This window comes from Zalophus californianus, chromosome 6 (genome assembly GCF_009762305.2).
Source record: "Zalophus californianus isolate mZalCal1 chromosome 6, mZalCal1.pri.v2, whole genome shotgun sequence".
Classification (NCBI taxonomy): Eukaryota; Metazoa; Chordata; class Mammalia; order Carnivora; family Otariidae; genus Zalophus; species Zalophus californianus.
In genome coordinates this window covers 125566255-125589889 of record NC_045600.1, presented here as the reverse complement: position 1 = coordinate 125589889, position 23635 = coordinate 125566255, and the positions used below count along the sequence as shown (strand labels likewise).

The 23635-nt window shown below is 53.0% G+C and overlaps 1 protein-coding gene across 2 annotated transcripts in view; it reads left to right on the top strand.

Annotated features, from left to right (window-relative positions):
- The window catches only part of FAM189A1 (family with sequence similarity 189 member A1), a 458917-nt gene extending 435869 nt beyond the window's left edge, over positions 1 to 23048 (top strand). For both annotated transcript variants that reach the window (XM_027571934.2, XM_027571935.2), the window contains 6 exons: positions 5150 to 5310; positions 5901 to 6036; positions 13484 to 13559; positions 19626 to 19832; positions 21578 to 21652; positions 22691 to 23048. In XM_027571934.2, coding sequence (XP_027427735.1) covers positions 5150 to 5310; positions 5901 to 6036; positions 13484 to 13559; positions 19626 to 19832; positions 21578 to 21652; positions 22691 to 23013 — 978 coding nt within the window. In that variant the 3' untranslated portion in view covers positions 23014 to 23048. The remainder of the gene's footprint in view (positions 1 to 5149; positions 5311 to 5900; positions 6037 to 13483; positions 13560 to 19625; positions 19833 to 21577; positions 21653 to 22690) is intronic.
- The last annotated feature ends 587 nt before the right edge of the window (positions 23049 to 23635 follow it).

Genomic DNA, 23635 nt, shown 5'->3' with positions numbered 1-23635 from the left:
GACAAAGTTAATAAGCTACCTTCTCCCTCCTCATTCTCCTGAGGAAACTTTGCAATGAATCCTTCCATTTCTTTCTTGATTTCTTAGTGTTTGTATTAACACATACAGATAGTCTATTTTCCCTGTTCCTCCTTCCTTCCTTCTCTCCATTCTTCCCTCTCTTCTTCCTTCTGCTAGGTCTTCCTTTTCTGGTTTTAAAGATTTTACTTATTTATCTGAGAGAGAGAGCGCGCATGAGCAGAGGGAGAGGGGAGAAGCAGACTTCCTGCTGAGCGGGGAGCCCGATGTGGGACTCAGTCCCAGGACCCTGGGATCCTGACCTGAGCTGAAAGCAACCGAACCACCCAGGCACCCCGTGTTATGTCTTCCTTTTAACCAAATGGGATCACACCATTCATATCATTCTGCAACTTGATTTTATAACCTGAAACGATCATGGACATCCCTCTAGGTCAATATACACAGAAATGTCTCATGTCTACACTGACCCATACTGTGGACATAACGTCCATTAGCCATGTCTCGTGCGGATGCTTGAGTTGTTTCTTGGTTTTGATTTTGGTTTTGTTAGGCCCGTGCAAACGGCACTACAATAAGCTCCTTGCACATACAGTTATGGCTCTCTTAGTCCCCTGTGCTGAACCCACTGGCCGGAGAGCCACGGTCCTCCATCCTGCCCGTAAGATGCCCTGCCTCCTCCCCACAGCACAGCCGCCTCTGGTTCACCCACATGACATCTCTGCTCCCCGCAGTTGGGTCACAAGCTGCCTAAGGGACAGTTGTCGCTGTCCCCCGAACAGTCTAGGCCAGGGGTATTTGGCTTGTAAGTGCATATTGTACTATTACAGAAGCCAATGAAATAGGAGCGCAAAAAAGATCTTTGTTTCTGTTATAAAAAAAAAGTGAGTGCTTTGGAAGGATTCAGTGAAAGAGGGTGCCTAGATATATTGCTCTCAATTTCGGTGTGGGTGAGACAATCATAAGGGATTGGGATACAAATTTTTAAAAATCTAGGAGGTGTCTGCACACACATCGTTTCACAAGTACCTTTAAGTTCCCCCTCTGCTCCAAAAACACAGAAACGGGAAGCAAGATAATTCTCTTGGTGTCATTTATGCACCAAAGACCACGGGGCACCCCAGACCGTGGACTGACTCACAGCAAGGGCCTTAGCCTGGCATGGAGGGAACCCATAATTCCTTCCTTCCTCTGCGGATCGGCATCTGGGGATAATTAACCATTTTTGGAACTCATATCATGAATGCATGTATACATGAGATGCAAAGCTTTATGCCTAGCATCAGAATTTATACAGCTAGAGTACTCTAATATGTTTTGGAAATAGTGGCAAAAGGCAACTGATGATAAAATTCAGTTTATTGATACAGTTTAGCGGAGAAAGCTTTTACCTCCAAAGTATCTCAGATCTCACATTTTTAGTTTTGTTTCTTGAGCATAATCTCATCTTCCCCATTTCTCCATTCAGCTCTTTTCCTTCCCATGAACTTTATTGCCAGCCACTTTAGCCTAAGGGACATCATCTGCTATTACATGTGTCTCCATTAGGCACTTGCTTGTGAACTTCATCTTTTATTATTGTCATTTATGTTCTCAACACCAGTCGTGTGCCCTGTAAAGTAGAACACCTCCAGAAAGTGCAGACGGAGCGCCGAGCCTTTCACAGACGTGCTAACGGTGGGCTCACCCGTGGAGCTAGCAAGGGGTGCCACGGTCAGGGACAAGGTTGTAACACCCGCCACCCTGGAATTCCCAGAATCACTCAAGTTCACCAGTATCTTCACCTCTCCAGCTCACCCCAGTTCCCACCAGCGCCTCACAGAGGCTGGTCCCTCCTTGGACCCACAGTGACCTGTTTACCAGAAATATCTCTGGGTGGTAGGTGCTACTTATCTATCAGACTAGGACTGAAGAGTGGTGATTTTTTTTCTTTTGTCTTTTTTTTAGATTTTATTTATTTATTTTTAAAATCTCAAGCAGACCTGCATTGAGCGTGGAGCCTGACACAGGGCTGGATCTCACAACCTTGGGATCTTTACCTGAGCCAAAATCGAAAATGGATGCTTAACTGACTGACCCACCCAGGCAGCCCCCCCGATTAATCTTAAAAAGCTAGTTACAACAGACAGTCCTAATAGTGAAACATATATGCTGCAAGCATTGTGGCTTTAATATGCAAATGAACATTTGTCCACCAGAGTTTTGATTTGGGGCCAAGACCTTCTGTGTGATTGGGGGTCTACGTATTAGTGTACCGAGTTGTATTTTTTTGTGTAAACTTCATTGAAAATTGCACCATCTGTAATTTCCAGATTCAGTTCCTTTAAATTGAAGTGAGACATGCAAAGCAAGCAGAATGCAGAGCTCCCCTGGATGTTTTATGACTCATCTCCACTCCCTTACAGCTGCCTTGCCAGGACCCGGCTTGGCAGAACTTTCTGCTCAACTGCTCTCCCTTGTCAGGTCTTTCCAAAGCATTCAACTTGGTTCTCATAGAACAAGCAAGTTTTCCTGCCTGCATTCATAGTTCATCATGAATTACGGTCATAACTAAACTGGCCCAGAGCAAGGAGGACCACCCGGGGAAGAAGTGACAATTCAGAACCGGTTTTCTACCCACCACACCCCAATGCAGGCTCAGGCTTTGCGCCTGGCCACTAATTTGCAGACGTGAGAGCAGGCAGTGTGGCGGGGTGTGGGCTGGCCAAGAGGCATTCCTGCCGGTCCTGAAGGATGACTAGGAGGTTGCCAGGTGAAAGGGAAGTGGGGATCTGGGAAGAGATAACAGACACAGAGATAAGCAACCATGGAGGCAGCTTCCACCCCTTAGGGTGGAATGCAAGGGTAGGAGTGGGGACGGAGCAGAATGGTAGCTCTCTTCTTCAAGACTCCCTTTAGCGCCCCCTGTTGGCAGAGCTCAATAGGAAGCCAACCGACAAGGGAGTCTGGGAAACGGGGTTTGCAGACTTCCAGCCCTAGCATCTCAGAGCATAGTCCCAAGCAGGTGACCTTGGGCTTGGAGACAGACCCCACCTCATTGGGGGAGGAGGGTGTATGTCAAGTGTCACTTGCAGGCTTCTGCCTGGGAAGGCTGAGGAACCTAGGTAAAAATTTAGCTCAGTTTGCAACAAGCTGTGTCTGACCTGCTTCCCTAAAGATGGAGCCAACACACCACTGGAAAGGTGATCTGGCTTTAGAGCAGAAGTGGTTAAAGCTGTCGTTTAGCCTTTTAAAAACCTCTGGTGTATGGCAGCATCTCTGCATTTAAACCTGCTAATAGGATCATCTGGAGTGCCTCGCTTCTCTCGTTGAAAATGCTTGTTGTTCCCGTTCCTGGAGGGATTGTATCTTTGCTAGGAAAGCATTTTGACTTTTGCATTTCATGCTTGAGTGTGTTATTGATTTTTCTAATTTCCGATAGAGACTCATTCAAAATATGTCCCCTATTAGACCTCAAGGACACTTGGCCTTGTCCCAACTGCTCAGCTTTGTGCAATACGCATCGGGGTTGACAGCTTTCCAAGGCAGGGGACGACAGACACATGTTCGACCTGCTCATAGCCACTGACTCACCTCTATTTCAGACAATTAAACAAAGCCATGGCTCAGACCTACTGGAAAGGCAAGGAACGTGCTCTGTGTGTTAAGAAAACCCACATGAGACAATTTCAGTCTGATGTGTTACATGTGTAGACATGGTCACTATTCTTTCTCTGTGAGTCTAGAGCATGCTGATTTCATGGCATTTGACCATATTCAGAATTGTGACCTCACCCTTACTCATGCAAAAATGTCCTACCATCCCAGCCTCTGATCAAGTCCAGACTACCCTCAGCACAGCTGCCAGAAGGTACTTCCTACCACACATCTTTAATAGCACTGCTTCCCACCTCTAGCACCCTCACTAGCTCCCCAGTGCCTCCAGAATTAAGAATTAACTTCTAGAGTATTATATAAATTGGCTTTTCTTAAACACATCTTTTACTAGCTCACCTGTTCTTCTTGAGCCTGGAGCACCTTCTTGCAAGCCTACCTACCAATCTTTAGACCCATTCAAATGTCATCTTCATTAACCCTTTGTAGACTCCAGGTCCCCACACAGTGCTTGGAGAGCTTGTTTACTAGTGGAAACTGTCCTTGCTTGGCTGTATATAGTTGATTGTCTGACCTTTCATGCGGTGGGGTGTCCCAGAGAGTAGCACAGTCTTCTTGCACCTGCAGGCACTCACAGTGAGGTGTTGATGGGAACTGGAGCAATGGCTCAGACATCTCCATGCCACAGGTAACCTCTGGGGAGCAGTGAACAGAGGATGGGAAGTTATTGGCCAGTGTTACCTATGGGCAGAAATGGAAAGCTAGGTAGAGGCAGGGTTCTTTTTGTTTAAACGATTTTACCTCAGTTTGCTCAGGCAGCATCTCGGTTTTAAGGTTGCCCCACAGAATGTTCTGGAGCTCATGATTCTTTTCCCTCAGAGCAGTGTTTTACAAAGTTTATGAATTTCCTAGGACTGAGAAGTATCATAGATACTATGTGTCCAAAGGGACCTATAATGAAATATATGAGAAATGTTCCATTAACGGATTAAACAGATTTTTTTGGGGGGGGGTTGCAGACCTTCTCAGGAACTTTAACACACAAACATGCATTACAGGGCTCCAAGAAGAGAGTAAAATAGTTAACATTTCCCAAATTTATTTCTCTGTAGGAATTTGGGAAGGGGTAGAGAGGAACATCTTGAGGGTCTGGTGTTTTCTCACGAACATACTTCCGGAAGTGCAATCTTAAATCATGGACGTCAGGCACCCTTTTGACCCACAGGCTTTGAATAGTATAATCTGAAGAGAACGATTTAGGTGTGGGGATAGAATTAAAGACTTCCCAGACTTTATTTCTCCTTAGAATGGAGGCATTCTGCGTAGCAGTGTGAGAAACAAAGCCTAACGAAGAAGCTTTGGGGGCAAGGCATTCCTCATGGAGCCATCATCTTGAAGTGTGTGTTTTGCTGTCACAGTCCGACAGTTTAAATTACCTAAGTTCCAAACGGACCATTAAAGCTTATGTGTAATTAGCTTAATTAGACACAAGCCACACAAGATGTCCCAAATAACTCTGAATCTCTCTGTTTTCCAGTTCCTTCCACAAAGGGCGCATTCCACGAGCCCAGCCTGCGTGACCCCCCATGGCACCGTGCTCCACCAGACCCTGGATTTCGATGAGTTCATCCCCCCACTCCCGCCTCCACCCTATTACCCACCGGAGTACACCTGCACGCCCACAGCCGAGGCCCACAGGTGGGTCGTTCTGGTGATGGTGGCAGTGACTGGCATGGACACCAGGAAGATAGGAGCAGTCGGGGAGATGGAACTTGCAACGGCCACACTCATTTTCAGTGGGGCAGCTGAACGGAGGAGAGCGAACATATGAGAGCATGTTTGATTAGAGAGCAGAGCGTGAACAGTGAAAAAAGATAGAACATTGGCTTAGAGAAAGACCATTTCTCTTGGTATTGCCGCCATGCAACAACAAAAGCAAACCACAAGAGTGGCTCCATTATGTTCTCATGAAACGCAAAACTGCCACTGAGTTATGGTCATTAACGTGACCTGTAAAATTAATTAAAGATTTAATCGGCTCTATGATTATTTTAATTTTAATGGACAGGGCCGTAGAGTTTAGTGAAAATGTCAACATCTCTCCAGAAAAAAACAAAAAACAAAAAAAGGTAAAACTACCTAGTGAATGAGCCTTTGATTTCACAAACACAATGAGTATTTGACCAGGGGAAACTCTGACAAGTGACATTCCTTTAAGAGAAAGGTCAGCAGTTCAGGCTCCCCTCCCCCACCCCAGGAGTGACAATGCAATGGTTCTGCCTTTTCAGGGGCCTCCACTTGGACTTTGCTCCCTCTCCATTCAGCACTTTGTATGATGTTGCCATCAACAGTCCCGGCCTGCTCTACCCTGCCGAGCTCCCCCCACCCTACGAGGCCGTGGTGGGCCCGAACACCACCAGCCAGGTGAGACCCGGGCCCCAGACAAGCCTGTTCCCTGTACTAACGCACACTCCTTGCATTTGTATTTCTCTCTGTGGTCTTGTGGAGAGGAGGCAGCAGGCTCAGAGAGTAGACCCTGCAGAGATCCCACCCCAGCCCAAGGATGCCAATCCCAATGTTTGTGCTTCTCCCCCTTGGCTTCTCTCAGATGCACCTGAGCTGACCGCTGGCTGGTGTGTCTGGGGACACAGTGCAGAAGGAGCTGGTACAGGTTCAAAGCCATGAGCAGAGACCCCCAGGGATAGAGCTCAGGCTGTGAACCGAGTACCCAGGGGACTCTGGCCTGCTTCAGCAACATGCCTCTGTCATTGTCTACTGGGGAGGTGAGAGAGCAGTCCTGGATCCCTGGTCCTGCATGAGGCTGGGCAGCTGTAGGCCAGGGAAGTGCCTGAGCCACCAGGTAGGTGTAGCAGGCTTCCTCTGAGCCAGACGAGCCAGGCACTCCCACAGCTTTGGGGTGCCTGACCCACAGTGGGCAGGCACTGGGGATACGTTGGTGAATTCTCAGTTTCCTCATCTGTAAAATGGGGATCATAATAGTACCAAGCACACAGGATGGAATGGGATGTGTGGAATGGACCCAGCACAGCACTTGACACAGGGTAGGTTCTGATTCAGCAAATGTCACTTGCCCTTTTTATGGTATTGTCATCTTCACTGTCGACATCACAGTTGTCACTCCTGAATATCAAAGGCCACAAGCCAGGGCAGAGAGGGGTGAATACTCAGAAGTTCACGCAGCACCCAAGTGCAGGACAGGCTGCGGTGAGGCCGCAGCGCTGGGGGCGCATGTAGGGAGCACAGCAGTCAAGCAGAGAAGGGGCACGTGCAGGGGAGCTGAGAATTCCTGCCAGGAATGGGGGCTGCATCCAGTTCTGGGCCCTGAGCCCTGGGCAGAGGAAAGTATGCAAAACCAGAACCAGGAGCATCCGAAGGGCACCGCTGTGCTCTCCCGAGCCCATCTGGACCCACATCCCTTTGGGCTTCTCAGCAGCATGGAACCTTCGGACAGGCTTCCCAAGTCACCTGCTAGGAAGGGGTGCAGGCCTCAGACCTGGCCCAGACCTTCTGATGTCCTTGCTGCCCCTTTGAGATCTCGGGTCCCCGTGGTGAGAAGGCCAGGAGGCAGTGCCCGTCCTTTTCCTGGCCACCCACCAAGGAGCTCCTGGCCCTAAGGGACCTCTGTGGGTGGAGAAATGGTTTTCCACAATGGCTGTTCAGACTCAGCTTCCACAAGCCTCGGGAGACAATCCCATCCACAAGGGAGGTCACATTCTGCAGGCCGGACGGTTGTGGGGCAGGAAGAAAAGGCAAGAGATGCCTACCTCTGTGCCTAGTGGGACGTCGGCCACACGTTTTTTACAAGAAGGATTCTCCTTGAGGGTCACCTGGGCGGGACTGCTCAGGCCCGCCCCAGCCCACCCTGGTGTTGGCCACCTGAGCCTCTGGGCCTTCCTTCTTCGCCTACTCTTGCCCTGAAACGTCCTGGACCAGCTCATCAGGCTGCAGACAGCAGACGGACTCGGCCAAGGACCCTTGGCCTTTTTTCTGTCCACAGTAGAAGCAGACATGTGGGAGCTCCCTGGGGTTGGCATGGGGGCCGGATTCATTAGTGGAGAGGCAAAGCGTGACTGAAATCTTATTTCTAAACTTATAATAATTGAATTACTCTTGAATTTTGTAAAAAGCTGAGTGGAGAATTCTGCCTTTCTGAAGTGATTTCTTTTCCTTTTTATGATAAAAATCACTCAAATCAATATTATCAATGGAAACTGTGAAGGGAGTCGTAAGTACTCTGAGGGGAGCCCTGTGCCCTGCTGGAGGGTACTGGGCAGGGACATCCAGTCCATATTTGGGGGTGTCCAAGGAGCCTCTGTGAGCTGAGGGCTCAGGCTGAGTGGGTGGCAGTGGCAAGGCTCCGAAGAAGGGACAGCGCAGCATGCATATCCTCAAACAGAAAGCCGCTCAGGATGAGTCTGTAAGGAATATGACATGGGTAGAGGGTGACCTGCTCAGGGTGGCTCATTGGAATCCGGGGTCATCAGAACACGCAGCTTCCATAGCTTGGGTCCTTGGAGAGATCGGGTTAGCCGCAGAGGTGGTCACCAAATTCCAGGGAACCGAGAAGGAGTAGGAGGCAATACTTCGGGGTGCTAGAGGAACTGGACAGGCTGCAGAGCAGAGCACAAAGGGGCTCCTAGGGGTCCTGGGCTCACAGACACAGTGGTTCGGGAGGGAAGAGATAGGTCCAGCACTGCCCAGAGGCTGTGAGGAGCTGACCCTGGTCCCCCTGGCTCATCATCCAGAGACTGCTGGTGACCTTGGCAGGAGTGGCTACAAGGGGGCAGTGGGGTAGGTGCCGGTAGGGGCCAGAGGAGGGGATGGGACATGAGGGGTGTGAGTGAGCAGTTTTTAGACTCCGGTGGGCATCCTGGGCTTGTTGATCAGATACAGGTGGCTGAGCCCCCGCCTCCCCCAGAGTTTCTGCGTCAGTACTTGGGGAGGGGGAGCCTGCTGAGAATTTGCGTCCCTACCTAAGCCCCAGCTCCCGCTGTTGCTGGGCTGCTGGTCTAGGGACAGACTGGGCACTGGAGTAGATCACTCTCTTGAGATGCTTGCGCAAGAGGAGAGAAGATAGGAGGTAGTTAGAAGGACTGTGGGCCTGGGGCGTTGAGGGTTACCAAGGAGCTCCCCCGGGCTGGGGAGCAGCTGAGCCAGGGTCAGGAACGGAAGTCCATAGGAGGCAGGAGGGGGATGCTGACCCAGGCTCAGATGGTCATTTCTGCCCTGTAACCAGCAGGGGCACGAGGCAGGGCAGTACATGGTCCTGGAGACCCCAGCAAGCCCAGAGGTGTGTGACTCTCCACGGCTACCTTGGGGAAAAGAGTTCTGCTGTCACCCCTCCTCCACCCGCTGCCAACTGCCATCACAGAAATTCAGCTCCTTGCTGGGGACCAACTCTGGCCTGCCTCTCTGGCCTCCCTTGGTGAGCCGTCACCCCCCATTTCCAGAAGGGAGAGTGCCCTGGGAGGATGCGTGATTCTGGGTCCACCACCCTGTGGAGAGCCACAGGACTTCTCAGAGCCCTTTGCTTCTCAATCCTGATGGCGAGAACCTCCCAACAGCAGTCCTGATGGTGGGAATGGGGAATGCCCCCCTCCAGCCTACCAAGGACCCTGGATGCTGGACCTCTGGGGCCTCTGGATTTGGGTGTGACATCGAATGCACCACCCCACACTTGCACACCAGAAGGATACTGATGAGTGTTTTATCGCTGGTTTAACTCTTTTCTTCTGGAGCATGGAATACAGATCTTCCTCAACTTACGATGGGGTTACAACCGGAGAAACCCCTCATAATTTGAAAATATCCTTAACACCCCTAACCTACTGACCATCATAGCTTAGCCCAGCCCACCTGAAATGTGCTGAGAAAGCCCGTCTCATATTGTGTTGGCTCAGAAAATGGCCAGCTTACAAGGGCCTCCGCAAAAATGATCTGTGGAAGAAGTGTGGGTCCTCCTGGCCTTTCTCTGGGCCGGCCCCACTGGGAGGGGGACGAGCTGGTGATTAAGGGGCCTCCTCCATTCTCCCCTGGAGGGGAAGCCTGGCGCCTTGCTGGGCCCATTCTCTTTGACCAGGTGGTCTGGCAGCGCTTTTCAATCCCACAGACACATCTGGGAGTCTGGAAGTCAATGAAACCCATTTCCATCCACAGAGGGAAGGCTGCACTGGCCAGCTGCCTCCCCACCCCCCCTGGCCCGGGCAGCCCTCCCACCTGCAGATGGCAAGGAGCTGCCCCCCTTTACAGCACCATCCTTTCTCCCAGGGGGAGGGGGAGGTTAATTACTTCCCCTTGTGGACAAAAGGCATGTAAATTGCCTATCAGGACTTGCCTGGATAAAGAGAGGCAGACAGACTGATGGGAAAGCAGAGTTTGCGTTGTGCGGGCCCAGGGGCAGGAGGCCGTTCATCTGGGGGAGATTTTTAATGCAGGAAGAAAAAGCACCCCTTGACCGAGCACACTGACTTTGACCCATTCACTCTCCCAGATTGGAGACTTCGTTTGCCATGTCCTTCTATTTCCCATGGCTCAAGACCATAACCGGAGGGCAGGATGGAAAGGGGTGCATTCCTTTCTATAGCAAGAACGTTCCTGGGAATTTGCCAGTTTGATCTTCCTGTGGGGATGACAGGCTTACGTTCCAGGGACCACAGAAGACTGTGCCGTGTTCTGTGGGATACGGAACCATGAGCTGAACGGAGTCCCCTCCTCGCGGAACTAACAGTCTGGTGTGGTAACAGGACAGACTCAAAGAAACTTCTCCAGGGCTCCAGGGGAAGAGCCAACCTTGACAGTTTGAGTGGGAGTGGGCGTGTGAACAACGGAGAAGTTCATCAAGGGACAGCCTGGGCAAAGACACGGTGGTGGGACAGCGTGGAGCCTGGTTGGGGAGCTGAAGGTAATGAAGGAAGTTCACGGGAATAATTTGGGTACAGATTTTATGACCTTGGATGTCGGACTACAGCAGTGCCTTTGAAGAGTTTGGCATTCGGAGTTGATACGATCCAGTGGTACCTCGGGAATTTTAATTTGGTGGCTGTCTGGCGGGAAGCCTGAGGTAGGAGACTAGAAATTGTGAGAAAGGCAGGGGACATGGCAGAGGGGCAGCCAACCATAAGTCCTCAAGGTTAGAATTTATAGTTTCAAATGAAATCACCTTTACATTTAAAAATCTGAAAAGCAAAGCCGCTTCAAAGATCGCCTTGGGGCATTAGCCTAAGATCTTAATTCACATTATCTGGGATTGCAGACAATTACCCCCAAAGACAATCTGATATAAATCTGATACTTGCTGGTTGACCCAACCCAGGAGTGGGAAATTTACTGCAGAAATAGGGCAGAATTTTCATGGGTGTCTTAACCACAGAGCTTCCTAAGAGAAAGGGAGACGAGGAAATTATTTGCCCAATGCCAACTGGACTTTTTTTATTTTTATTTTTTTGAGAGAGAGCATGCGTGTGCATGCATGCGAGCAGGGGAGTGGGAGAGGGAGAAGGAGAGAGAGAATCTCAAGCAGGCACCATGCCCAGTGTGGAGTCCAAAGCGGGACTCCATCTCACAACCCTGAGATCCTGACCTGAGCGGAAATCGAGTCAGACGCTTAACCAACTGAGCCACCCAGGCGCCCCCCAACAGACTTTTAAATTACAACAACTGGTCAATAGAGCGTGTCTGGGACTAAGTAAATGCAGCCTCTGGATGTCCCACGCGAAGCCATACACACAGCCTCACCTCTCAGCAGCCCTCTCCTGCAAGAGCTGTTACAAGCCTTTATTGCTAAACTCAAATTTCAACTTAAATTCTGTGCCACAAATATATGCCTTCTCCCCTCTTCTGTTCTCCTCTCCGCTGCCTTTATATGGAATCAAAAATGCCATGCGAACCTCATAGCTGTTCCCTCTCCAGCTTTCGGGTGGCAGGGTGGCCTTGGCCATCAGAGAAGGCCAAATTCAAATTAAACCCTTGCTACCCCGCTTACGAGATGTGATGGATGTGCTGCCAGGTGGCTGTCTCTTCTCAAACCCAGATTTGACCAGGAGCCAGAGGGAAGCCAGTGCCACCACTGCGAAATACGAAATGAATCCAATTTCCTCCTGACCTTGTCCCACTGTGCCTTTTATTTCTCTTGCTTTATTTATATTTCTTTATTACCAGGAGCTCGTCTTCAGGCCTCTAGTGTCCAAGTGGCCACCCATGCCTGCAAAATTAAAAATTAAAAAAAAATGTTTAAAGGGTCAGGAAGAGTGTTGGAAGGGAATGAACCTTGAGGGCGTTGTTCTTTTTTGTGTGATTTAGCAGAATATTCTCGACAGAGATTTCCAGCATCTGCTGTAGGCAGATAGCGATTTCAGTGAAAAAGCAGGTGAGCGTTGGTGGCCATGGGACCCTCCCTCCCCCGGTTCCCTCCGCAGCAGAACGGGTGCGCTGAGGAAGGCACATAGCGTGTGCAGTATCACACTTAAGTGGGATCAAAGGGAACGGTTGGGCGGCTCTGGGTCTTCGCCGCAGGTGCCGTTCTTGCCCCCAGACTGTGTCACAGGTCCCCGCCGAGGGCACGCTTTCCCCCGCTGTGTGTTGGTGGGAGGACTACAGCCCAGCACCTGCCACGGCTCCAGCCTGGTGGAAAGAGGAGAAGACTATCAGCTCTCCGAGTGAGGTGACGGGAGACAAGGGAGGCAGGGATGGAATTACCTGAGCTGGAATCGAACCAAGCGCAGGGGCCCTCCTCACCTTCCCAGGCCTCCCCCAGAGCTCATTATTTGCAAGCAGGTCCCCAAAGCAATTCTGAAATAACACAAGGACTCAAAAATCGTTTTTTTGAGTCAGCACAGAGGCACACATGTACGGTGTTCATGACATTCAGGCACATGGCCCATGTAGGGCCATTGTCCCCTAAAAGGAGCAGTGGAGCAGATGTGGTCACCCGGGGTGGAACCGAGTGTGCGAGCAGCGGATGGGAGGCGGGGACAGGGCAGGAGAGCAGAGGCGCCCCATCCCCGCCCAGCAGAGGAGGTCTGGTCTTACCCCCCGCGCCCATGTTCCTAAAGGCCTCTCTGGGCGAAATGATCCCTTCAAGAGGAAATCTGCAAGAGCATGCTGACTTCCAAACATGATGCAATCGTGTACCCCCTGCACCAGGACGGGACAGTGTACCCGGAGTCATGGGGCCCACGTTCAACCGAGCACATGGCCCGAGTGGACATGAACCCTGAGCCTGAGCTCAGGCAGGGGGGGCAGCCTTGGGGAGCAAGCTCTTGCTTCCAGCTGCAGAAGGCCAAAGGAAAGAGGAGCAAATGCAAGCTCTGGGGGAGTCTGGGAGCTCACGGAGGCCAAGATTGTGTCTTAAACGTCCACCCTGTGTGCAAGCTGTGCGGGCCCAAAGCATTACAGGCCTCATGACTGTCCCCTGTGGCTTTATTCTTCCTGCTGTGGAAACAGGGAAGAGAGCAGTTGGGAGGAGGGGGTTAGAAGCGAGGCCAGGGGCTGTCCTACCTCCTACAGTGACTCTGGAGGAGTCTGTGTGGCCTTTGTTGGTCCCCAGCAGTGCCCCCGGAAGTGGAAGGTGAGTGGGCTCGGGGTGGCTGGCGCCTGGCCCTGGTGGGCTCTTGGGGATTGCTGGGCACTCTGCTTTCAGAAGGTCAGAGAGACGGGCTTAGGCCTTGGCAGTGATCCTTTGGCTTTGGCATCCTCATAGCCTGACCCCATAAATTTAGAGGAGAAAAGCAGAAATGTACAAACATGTCTTCCTAGAAGATGAGCTCTGATGTCAGCCTTGATTTCTGGAGCCTGTTGTGATGTCCCCTCCAAACTACAGATGACCCATCCGATGCCTCGTTTCTTGCCATAGCTTACGAGTGTGGATCAGCAGGCGACCGAGTCCAGCCCCGGGGACCCAGATGCCATGGCTGGCCTCGGCACACAAGGTAATCTTACCCCTTTCAGCATTTGAAATAAGTTTATATTTTCCAAAGCATGTCCCCTTTCCTCTCCTATTTCCTTCTCTCCTCCTCCCTGCTCCTGCCCTCCCTCCATTGCTTGCTCTTAAGGAGATGGAATTTGCTATAGCCTTTGCTCTTCAGTACCACATACGTTCTCCAGAGTTCCTCCCTTAGAGGCGTGCAGTAACAAGTAAGTCAGTACACCTGGGGGGCCTCATGCTTTCTCTGGGGGGGGGCTTGCCCCCTCTCCCCCAGCGCCCTTTCTCCTCCACTTGAGGGGTATGGGTTTGAAGACACGCTTGACTCGATCTGGGATGGACCCTTTCTGGAGCTAAAACTGTATCAGGTTCATGTCCACTGGGCTTCTGCCTCAGGAGGGAGCCAGGCCCGGGCCCCTGTGCCCACTGACTTTGGCGGGAGAGGCGGGGGGAAGGACGCCGGAAGTTGTATCCTGGTGGACATTGAAGGAAAAATGTGGAAGGTCTCTCAGACGTGGGGTGGGAGCCACTGTACGAAGCCAGAGGTGGGGAGGTCGTCTGAGGTGTCAGGAAAGCGGACAACCCCTAGTCAGAGAGGGAGCAAATGGGCAGGGGCTGGGTCCTTGGGTGGGCTCAGGTGGGTGGGCTTATTCAGAGATGGAAGTCAGCTAACTCATGAGATAACTAAGGGTCCCAGAAAGGACCACCATTACAGTCCCAGGGCTCAATCCCAACTCTAGTTAACATCTAAGAAATAAGAAGGCGCCATCCTACGAGCGTGCCTCTGGGTTGTAGGAGTCTGGGCTCTGCTGTTCTAGGATTTAGAAGTGACTTTGTCCTTCACTTGGTGGCTCCTAGCAGCCATCAAAAGCTGTGGTATCCTGTGGCCTTCCCAGAGACTGCTGCAGGGCACAGCGTGTCTCGGTCCCCCACCACAGGTGACCACACCCACCCAGTACATGCCAGACTTTGCACCGAGGGGGCCCCCTGTCCCCATTCCAGCCACATCACTCCCAAAAACGCACGTTCTGGAGGAAAGCATGGTCGGCAAGGCCAAGCAGCCTGGTGGCTCCCAGAGCCCAGGGCAGGTAGAGATGGACAGGGGAGTCAGGAATTCTTGCAGGGGGCGGGGCCTTCCTCACTGCCCAGGATGCGGGCAGTTAGCTGGGCTCGACTGGGAAGCTCAGGGCTGCTTCCAGCACCGACTCCGGGCAGAGGGGCCAGGCTGGAAGTGGGCAGGGTTATATGGAGAGGAACGGACAGACACACTCAGGGGACAGCAGGCCAAGCACGTTTCACTTTAGAAAAGATGCCTCCCACCAGGTCATTTCTGGATGGGGTGAGGTTGAGGTCCCTGTCATTGTTTTGGTCTATGCATATCCAACTGCTCCAGATCGTTTGCTGCTTGTGTACCTTTGACAAAAGTCAGCTGGGCATAATGGCGTGGGGGTAGTTTCGGGCCCCGTATTCCGTGGCATTCGTCTGCGTGTCAGTCCCTCTGCGCTGACCACAGGTCGCTCGGCGCTAAGCCTTCCCATCAGCAAGCCACACCTCCCCTCTGCTCCTCTTCATCAGGATTGTTCTAGGCCATCTATGGCCTGTGTGTTTCCATATCCCTTTTAGAACCCACTTGTCCGTGCCCACAAACACTCGAGCTGGGAATTTAGCAGGAATGTCATTAAGCCTGCAGAGGGTCTGCCTCCCCGTGGATTTGGATCTTCTTTGACTTCTTTCATCAGCATTTTGTCATTTTCAGAATACAGATCCTGAACATGTTTTGTTAGGTGTATACTTAGGAGCTTCGTTTTCTTTGGAGCGGCTGTAAGTGGCGTTTTTACTTTGGGTTTCTGCACACTCGTTAGTACGTGTGACCGATGGCAGTACGGATGTGATTCTTTCTTGTGTGCTCATCTGGTACCCTGCAACCTTGTCAGACCCATGTATGAGCTCTAGAATTGGCGGGGGGGTGCCTGGAAGGGGATAGATGCTGGTATTGTTTTTCACTTACTGAAATAAAATAGTAATGAGGACATGAAGGCTGGCAAGGCCAGAGGGAAGGTGCTACACCCAGCCCTGACTGGAGGCTTGTAAATCAACCCACCCCTTTGGCAAAGCATCTTGATAAAGAGCCATAAAAAATGTTTATGCTGTTAGATGTGGTGATCACACTTCTGGAACCACCCTAAGGGAGTAATGCAAAAAAAAAAAGAAAAGAAAACCATGGGCATAAAGATAACTTGCATTTTTCATAAGTAAAAACTTACACTTACAGGGACAATGATGTCCATTGATAAGAGTCGAGGAAGATATGATACATATGCTAAATATGTCATTTTACATTAATTAGGAAAAATGCTTGTGATCCGTTAGGTGAAAAGCTGGAAGTCCACTAGGATGATCAGTGCTGTGTAAACAGGCTCACAACACAAGCCGGTGAGGGGGTACAAGAATGTCTTGGCCTATGAGCTTTCCCTGTTGTATTACCCTAATTCTATAAGTTTCTGTTAATGATAGCGATTTGGAACTAAGTCACATTTCTCTCTCTGTGACTCTGTTTTCCTGAGGAATTCAGCCATTGGATTATTGCTGACATTAAGAAAATTGGGATCAAGGATATATGCTTATGTCCAATCTCATCAAATGGTACATATTAAAAATGTGCGGGGTTTTGTATATCAGTTATACCGTGATAAAGCTGTAAAAAAGAGAGAAAACGGAGATCCAGAGGAATCCGCAGGGGTGAATAGGATTCAGAATAATTTTAATATGCGGCTGTGTGATTTTGATACAGTTAATAATTCCACTAGCTGGTTTGAGGTTTTCTTTTTTTTTTTAATAATTTTTTATTGTTATATCACCATATATTACATCATTAGTTTTTGATGTAGTGTTCCATGATTCATTGTTTGTGTACTACACCAGTGCTCCATTCAGTACGTGCCCTCTTTAATACCCGTCACCAGGCTAACCCATCCCCCCACCCCCTCCCCTCTAGAACCCTCAGTTTGTTTTTCAGAGTCCATCGTCTCTCATGGTTCGTCTCCCCCTCCGACTTACTCCCCTTCATTCTTCCCCTCCTGCTATCTTCTTCTTTTTTTTTCCTTAACATATATTGCATTATTTGTTTCAGAAGTACAGATCCATGATTCATCAGTCTTGTACAATTCACAGCGCTCACCATAGCACATACCCTCCCCAATGTCTATCACCCAGCCACCCCATCCCTCCCACCCCCCACCACTCGAGCAACCCTCAGTTTGTTTCCTGAGATTAAGAATTCCTCATATCAGTGAGGTCATATGATACATGTCTTTCTCTGATTGACTTATTTCACTCGGCATAACCCCCTCCAGTTCCATCCACGTCCTTGCAAATGGCAAGATCTCATTCCTTTTGATGGCTGCATACTATTCCATTGTGTATATATACCACTTCTTCTTTATCCATTCATCTGTCGATGGGCATCTTGGCTCTTTCCACAGTTTGGCTATTGTGGACATTGCTGCTATAAACATCGGGGTGCACGTACCCCTTCGGATCCCTACATTTGTATCTTTGGGGTAAATACCCAGTAGTGCGATTGCTGGATCGTAGGGTAGCTCTATTTTCAACTGTTTGAGGCACCTCCATACTGTTTTCCAGAGGGGTTGCACCAGCTTGCATTCCCACCAACAGTGTAGGAGGGTTCCCCTTTCTCCACATCCCTGCCAACATCTGTCGTTTCCTGACTTGTTAATTTTAGCCCTTCTGACGGGTGTGAGGTGGTATTGGTTTGAGGTTTTCTAAGGATACAGGGACCCGTTTCTTTTCTACATGGATACATTCAGCTTTGAGTGCTTGCCCAGTCATTCCCTTAGAATCAGTTCCTATGGGTGAAATTGCAGAGTCCAAGGAAATGGGTATTTTAGGTTTTGGCGTGTTGGCCACCTGGCGTTCTGGAAGGGTTTTATTGCTAGTGTCCGTACCCCCCAATGGTGTTTATGACACCCTAAGACATCATCGTTCCTGATGATCTTTATCATCCCTGCAGGTGAACGATACACACACAAGATGGGGTGTGAGCACCTTTTTACATGTTTTTACCTACTTGTAGGTCAGTTTGGGGCCCACTTTTTTGCAGTGTTTTGTGGGGTGTTTTTTTTTTTTGTAAATTTATAAGAAAAATATTTGTTAGATAGAGACATTTTCTCCCTTCTCTGTTCATCGCAGGGACGCCTTCCCAGTTTGTGCTCGGCTTCCTTCCTGTTAATGATGCCTTTGCCATACAATTTTTACAATTTGTGTTTTTTGGGTTTTTTTTTACGATTTTTCTTATTGTCAGATTTATCAAGCTTTACCTCTCTGGTGTCTATCATGTTTACAAAGTCTTTCTTCACTCCAAAGTTGTAGATTTGCTCTCCTGTATTTTCTACACCTATTCTTCCAGTATCTTAAAAAAGAAAAGGATTGGAGCTCCCGGGACTGTTGATTTCGGCTCAGGTCATGATCTCAGGGTTGGCAGATCAAGCCCCGACTTGGGCTGTGCACTGAGTGTGGAGCCTGCTTAGGATTCTCTCTCTCCCTCTCCCTCTGCCCCTCTCCCTACCTCCCCCTACCTCCCCCTACCTCTCCACTCTCTAAAAAAGAAAGAAAGAAAGAAAGAAAAAAGATCAATCATCCTGAAGTTGGGTGTTTTTTTTTTGTTTTTTTTTTTTTTGCTGTGATTGGTGAGGTGAGGTTCATCCTTCTGTCTTTCCAGATGGACTGCTAATTGTCTCACGGCGTCTATGGAGAGGGCAGGGGTGATAGTGGAGGGCTGCGGAAGCCGGAGTGCTCTAGAAGTGGGCTGCTTCCAACCGGCTCCACCACTGCGTGGCCTCGAGCTCCTCCTCCCCTGAGGCTTCTCAGCCGTGTTTCCTGAGTGGTAGCCTGGGAGAGCTGAGAGGGCTAAGTGGGAGGTCAGCGGTAAACCCCTCGGTGAGGGGCAAGCGCACAGGAGGGAGAGAGAGGCCTCCCACAGGACCCACGGAAAGGGATGGAAGAGACAGACCCCAGAGCTTCCCACCTGGAGCTGTTCAGGCTGCTGTGGTTCTTACAAAGGGTGGGCCTCTCACCTCAAAAATCTGCCCCTGATGGGTGAGGAGCCTCATGGAAGGCAGCTCTGATGTTGTCTGGTAATGGGATAAAAGAGCAGAGGGAGCAGTGCCTCTTGAGCCTTAATACTGTGCACACAGATCCCCTGCGATCTCGTTAAGACAGATTCTGATCCTGTCCCCCCAGCGGGCCAGCCTTGGAGTGGTGAGGGGCTGGAGCCCGAGCTGACCGGCATCACAGGGACAGAGCAGTGGGTCGTACACTTGGCGGGGGGGGCGGGCATCAGAATCCCCTGAGGGCTTGTTCCCACCCCTGAGTTTCTGGTGCAGTGGGTCTGAACGCCGACACATTCCCCGGGCAGTGCTGATGCTGCCGGCCTGGCCCACGCTTGGAGAACCAGGCAGGCCTCCCCGGGCGGGCTCCCGCCCCTGCCTGACCAGGGCAAGGCTGGCACTCCAGGCCCTGGGCCATACCCTCTGTGTGCAGCAGGCAGGTTCTCGGGCCCAGGAGGACCCAGCTAGGATGCCCTACCGCCCCTCTGAGCCCCACCTTTCTCTGCATGGGCTGTGTGCTGTGTGGGCATCGAGCATCCTGTGACCTCCCCCTTCCTGGACTTCAAACCCCCCAAGGCCTACCCTGGATGGGAGATGGGGCTGGTTTCTGACTTTTAATCTCTCATGGAGAGAGAGAAGTGTGGAGTGTGAAGAGTGTAAGTGCCCCGCACCCCATACACCCCCTGGAATGATTCTTGGGAGATCATCTGGTGTCCACCCAAACCTTCCTACACCATAAAGCATGCTCCATGTTTCTGTGCCCTCAGGATTACAGGTTTGTCTAGATTGGGTGTTGAAGGGCAAACGGCTCGGGCCCCCTGGGAGGGCTCCAGGAGGCTGAGACTCACTCTCAGCTCCAACAGGAGCATGGGCAGGCACCAGGCCCGTCTTGGGTGGCTCTGTGGTAGCCCAGCACCAGTGCTAAGACTGTGTTCCTTGCCTTGCAGAGCCCGCAGATAGCTCGAGCCTCCTGGCATCCGAGGGTGCCACTGCGCCAGGCCTGAGCCCTGAAGGCCCCGTGGGTGCCTCGCAGCCCCTGCCACCTGGCCTCGAGTCCCCGGAGGGCCCTGACCAGGGCACATGGGCGGTGCCAGGACCCGGGCGTGTGGCCCGCTCCACCAGTGATCCCACTTCTTGCTCATCCAGTGTGGCAGGTATGACTGGTCCAGCCCCCTCGTGTCCCCAGCGTGTGCCCTGCTCTGCCCTGGACACTGCAGGCCTCAGTGAGCTGAGAGTCAAGGCCAGGCCTTGGGACCTGTGCTCAGGGGCCACTTTGGGAATGTGACCTTAATGCCTGAGGGCCCTAGGGAAGGGTAGACAGTCAGGGGCCCCTTGCTGAGTACCCACCAGGCTTCCTACATTCAGGCTGGGGAGTACAGGGAGGAGGGATGGAAGGTTTGGGGTGATGAGAGCCCACCCAGGGTCGGCTAGCCCCTGACATTAGCCTGCCGGTGGCACACCAGCTCTGGGGCCCAGGTGGGGACTCAGGTCGGGCAGGTGACCACAGGCTGTATCCACCCATAGGCCTTGATGGCTCTCTCCCCAGGACTAGCGTGGGCTCCACACTTGTGGGAAGTGCCGGTGCCTGCTTCGTGGCCTGGTGGAACCCAGGGCCACGTAAGGCATGCCTGTGCCTCAGTGGCAGCGCTGGGTTGGCAGGGTGTCCTCCAGCCAGAGCCGCCCCAGGCAGACACAGGTGTGTTTACATAGCGCCTCGTGGCCCCCCTTGGCAGCCCTCCCTGTGTGGCCTGGAGCTTGGGTCCCAATCGCCCCACGTGACTCCGAGGGCGCGGCGCCCTCCCTGGGCTGTCGGGCCTGGCATCAGAGTTCCTGTGCCCAGCAGCCCAGGACTTGCCCTTCACACCAGCCCCCCCGGGGGCCTTGTGCACCCTGAAGCCGGTGCTCGTTTTGAGGGGGGAGGATGGCAGTGTCTTTGCCGGTAAGGTCGGGTGGGACTTAGGCCTGCAGGGCCATCGGAGTGTAGACTTCCTACAGTGGAACCAAAGAGCCCAGAAGAGGCCCGCTGGGGGCCTGGACTCAGTGGTCTTGTCTGGCTGAACCCCAAATACACAGGATCCGTGCCCCAGGAGAACTGTATCCCCAGAAGGAACCAGGAACCCGCCAAGGTCATTGCCTACAAGGGCCCTCCTGGTGGAAAAGCCAGATTTGGCCCTGCAGGCTCCTTGGCCTGCATCCCTCGGTCCGGCCACCCTCCCCTCCCACGTCCAGCTGCCAGCTCGCTAGACAGGACTCCCTCCAACCCTCCTCTGCACCCCCCCCCGCCCCCCCCCCCCCCCCCCCCGCCGCCCTGTGCTGGAGGATTCCACGCTCAGCCCTTCCGTCCTCCCCGTGAGGGCTGTTACCCCTTCACGTCTGGGGGACGATCCCAGGCACCGGGCCTGTCGGCTCTGTGGCCCCTGATGGCCTCCTCTGCCCCCTGCAGGGAAAGTCGGGCTCTGCAAACCGTGACATTTGGGGGTGGGGATGAGGAGAAGCGGCGGTTTGATTACAGGTTGTCACAGGGCCTTCTCTGCGTCCCCGCACCACGCCGTCGGCACAGCCTCTCCTCAGCTAGACATTACTGTCCCGCGTGTGCCTCCCCGGGGGTCTCTGGGGACCCTCGGGGCGGATGGGCACTCCGACCAAGGGCACTGGGGTTGCTTGGGGCGCTGGCCCGCCGCACTGTGCCCGGGCCCGGGGATGCCGCCTGCCCCGTGCGGGGCACCAGCTCTGGGACTGCCCGTGAGACGGCGCACGGCTCGGCGGGAGTGCAGAAGCCTCCCCCTGCGGGTCCCGCCGCATCGCAAAGACAGTTCTCGGCCACGGGAGGGTAATGCTCGTGTCGTCGGGAGCTCCGTTTTCCCTGCCGCCTGTTAACTGGATTCTCTCTCTGATTAAGGCCATGCCTCATCACACACCCCGTCCTGCAGCCAGGACCTGGAAGCAGGACTGTCCGGGGCTGCTCTGGGGACCGGTGAGACACTCCTTTTCTGAAGCACTTTGACACCTGCTGTGAGACGGGGGCGGGGGGGGGGGGGGGTGTGACTCGCGCTCCTTGGCTGCCTCAGGGTGTCGGCCAGGAGCACTGGCTCCCCAGCTCTGCGGGCTTTCAGAGAACGGCCTTGCCTTCCCTTCTGGCTCCAGGGAACGCGTTAGAGGCCACAGCGGCTGTAATGGGCTTGGGGCTGCTTGTTCCACCGAATTTCTGAGACGCTCTGAGGCGGGGGAGATGGGCCTCACGTGTGAGGCTCTTAAGAGTTTCTCGTGCTGAATTGTCAGCCTTGCCCCACTGCCCCCAGAACTATGCCAGGCCACCGGGATGTGTTTCCTTTGTGTGACTTGAAACGGCGCTGTGGGCAAGTCAGGCCTTAATCTGGTCCTTGGGGAGGCGGCACCGTCAGACCATGGCTTATGCTTCGGGTCATCCGGAGCAGCCGTGGGCCCTGTTGGGAGCTAGTGCCAGTGCCCCTGGCCTTGGCCTGCAGGGCTCCGGGTGCTCTGAGCTCTGGTGCCAGTGAGCAGTGGCTGCTGTCAGCCCTGCACGTGGTGGGGGGTGCCCTCATTGCCCCTCTGTCACCCCCAGCTCTGGCCTTCAGGCAGACCCATCTCTAGATGCCATCAGACCCACAAGGGCAACGGTCACTGAGCCAAGCGAGGCCGAGAAGGACCACCCCCCCCAGCGGAGAACCGAATACAAGGGGGATCCCCACCTGAACGTGCCCCTCTCGCCCCGCCCGCTTCGCATTTTGCCCTCCGATCTCCAGCCCTTCAGCGCCGGGGGGCTGTGGCCCCTCTAGGTTATAGCCCCAGCTCAGCTCAGGGCTGACAGGGGCCGGGCCACAACGGGGATGAAGCGGGGATGCACCCAGCGCGCCAGCCCGGGGACGTGGAAATGCCAGCCGAAAGTGTGTCTCAAGCAGGCTTGCATTTGCTTTGTCAAGAACTCACTTAACGGCTGCTTTTTGTCTTGTTTTGGTTGTTTTCAGATGTTATCTTTTCCCTTGATTTTTAGTTGCCCGAGCTCACTCTGTCGCGGCTGCCTGTGCAGGTCGGCGCCCGCTCTCGCCCCCTGGGCCACTGGATCCCCGGAAAGGCGACCCGCGGGGAAAGCTGGCGGCCTTACAGACGGTCTGCAAAGAGCGGCCGCACTCTCTAGTGGACAGCAAGGCCCACGCAGACGCCAGGGTGTTGGTGGCTAAGTTTCGGGAACACTCGAACTGTGCCCTCCCTCCCGAGGTGCGGCACGTGGTGGGCACCTTCCGCCCAGCCGGCCCCCCTGAGGAGCCCCACGGGGAGGGGGCCGTGTTCAGCGCCGGTGTTCGGGACCAGGTGTGACCAGGCCAAGGGTCCTGACCCGGACGGGCCTGGGCCCGGCGCGTCCTTGCTGGAGGCCACTGTGCTGGCGGGGAGGGGCCTGCGGCCCAGATCTCGGGGTGGCCCAGGCCGTGAGCTGCCGTCCCTCTCTTCAGGAGGATCCAGTCAGTTGTCTTGGGGATGACACTTCCTACCTATTCCACCAATACAGAAAAATGACTCTCGTGGCCACCGTGAACTCTTTGGTTTTGTCAGGCATGTAGCACCTACCTACCCAGCGTTCCGGGAACACAGTGGCAGGTGACACTAGAGATGCTAAGTATCTTCAAAATCAGGGCCGTCAAAAAGCAAGACTCTCCCCACCTCCGATTCAGTTGAGTGTTTAGTGGATAGAGGGGGACATCGAGTAAAATGAGACCATTTTCTTCTATGGTTTGTATCACTCAATAATCTACCCTTTATCGTGTGCTGCCTGGAAAGAAAATGGGTAATTCTGGCACGGAGGGCAGCCCGGGCCCAGCTCTCCGCCCGCAGGATGCAGGGCTGTCGTGCCTACGAATCACATCAGGGGACCTCAGCGTGGCCTGGCCGCCTCCAGGAAGCAAGCTGGTGCGGCAGGGAGCTTTGCTGGACACCCCCACCC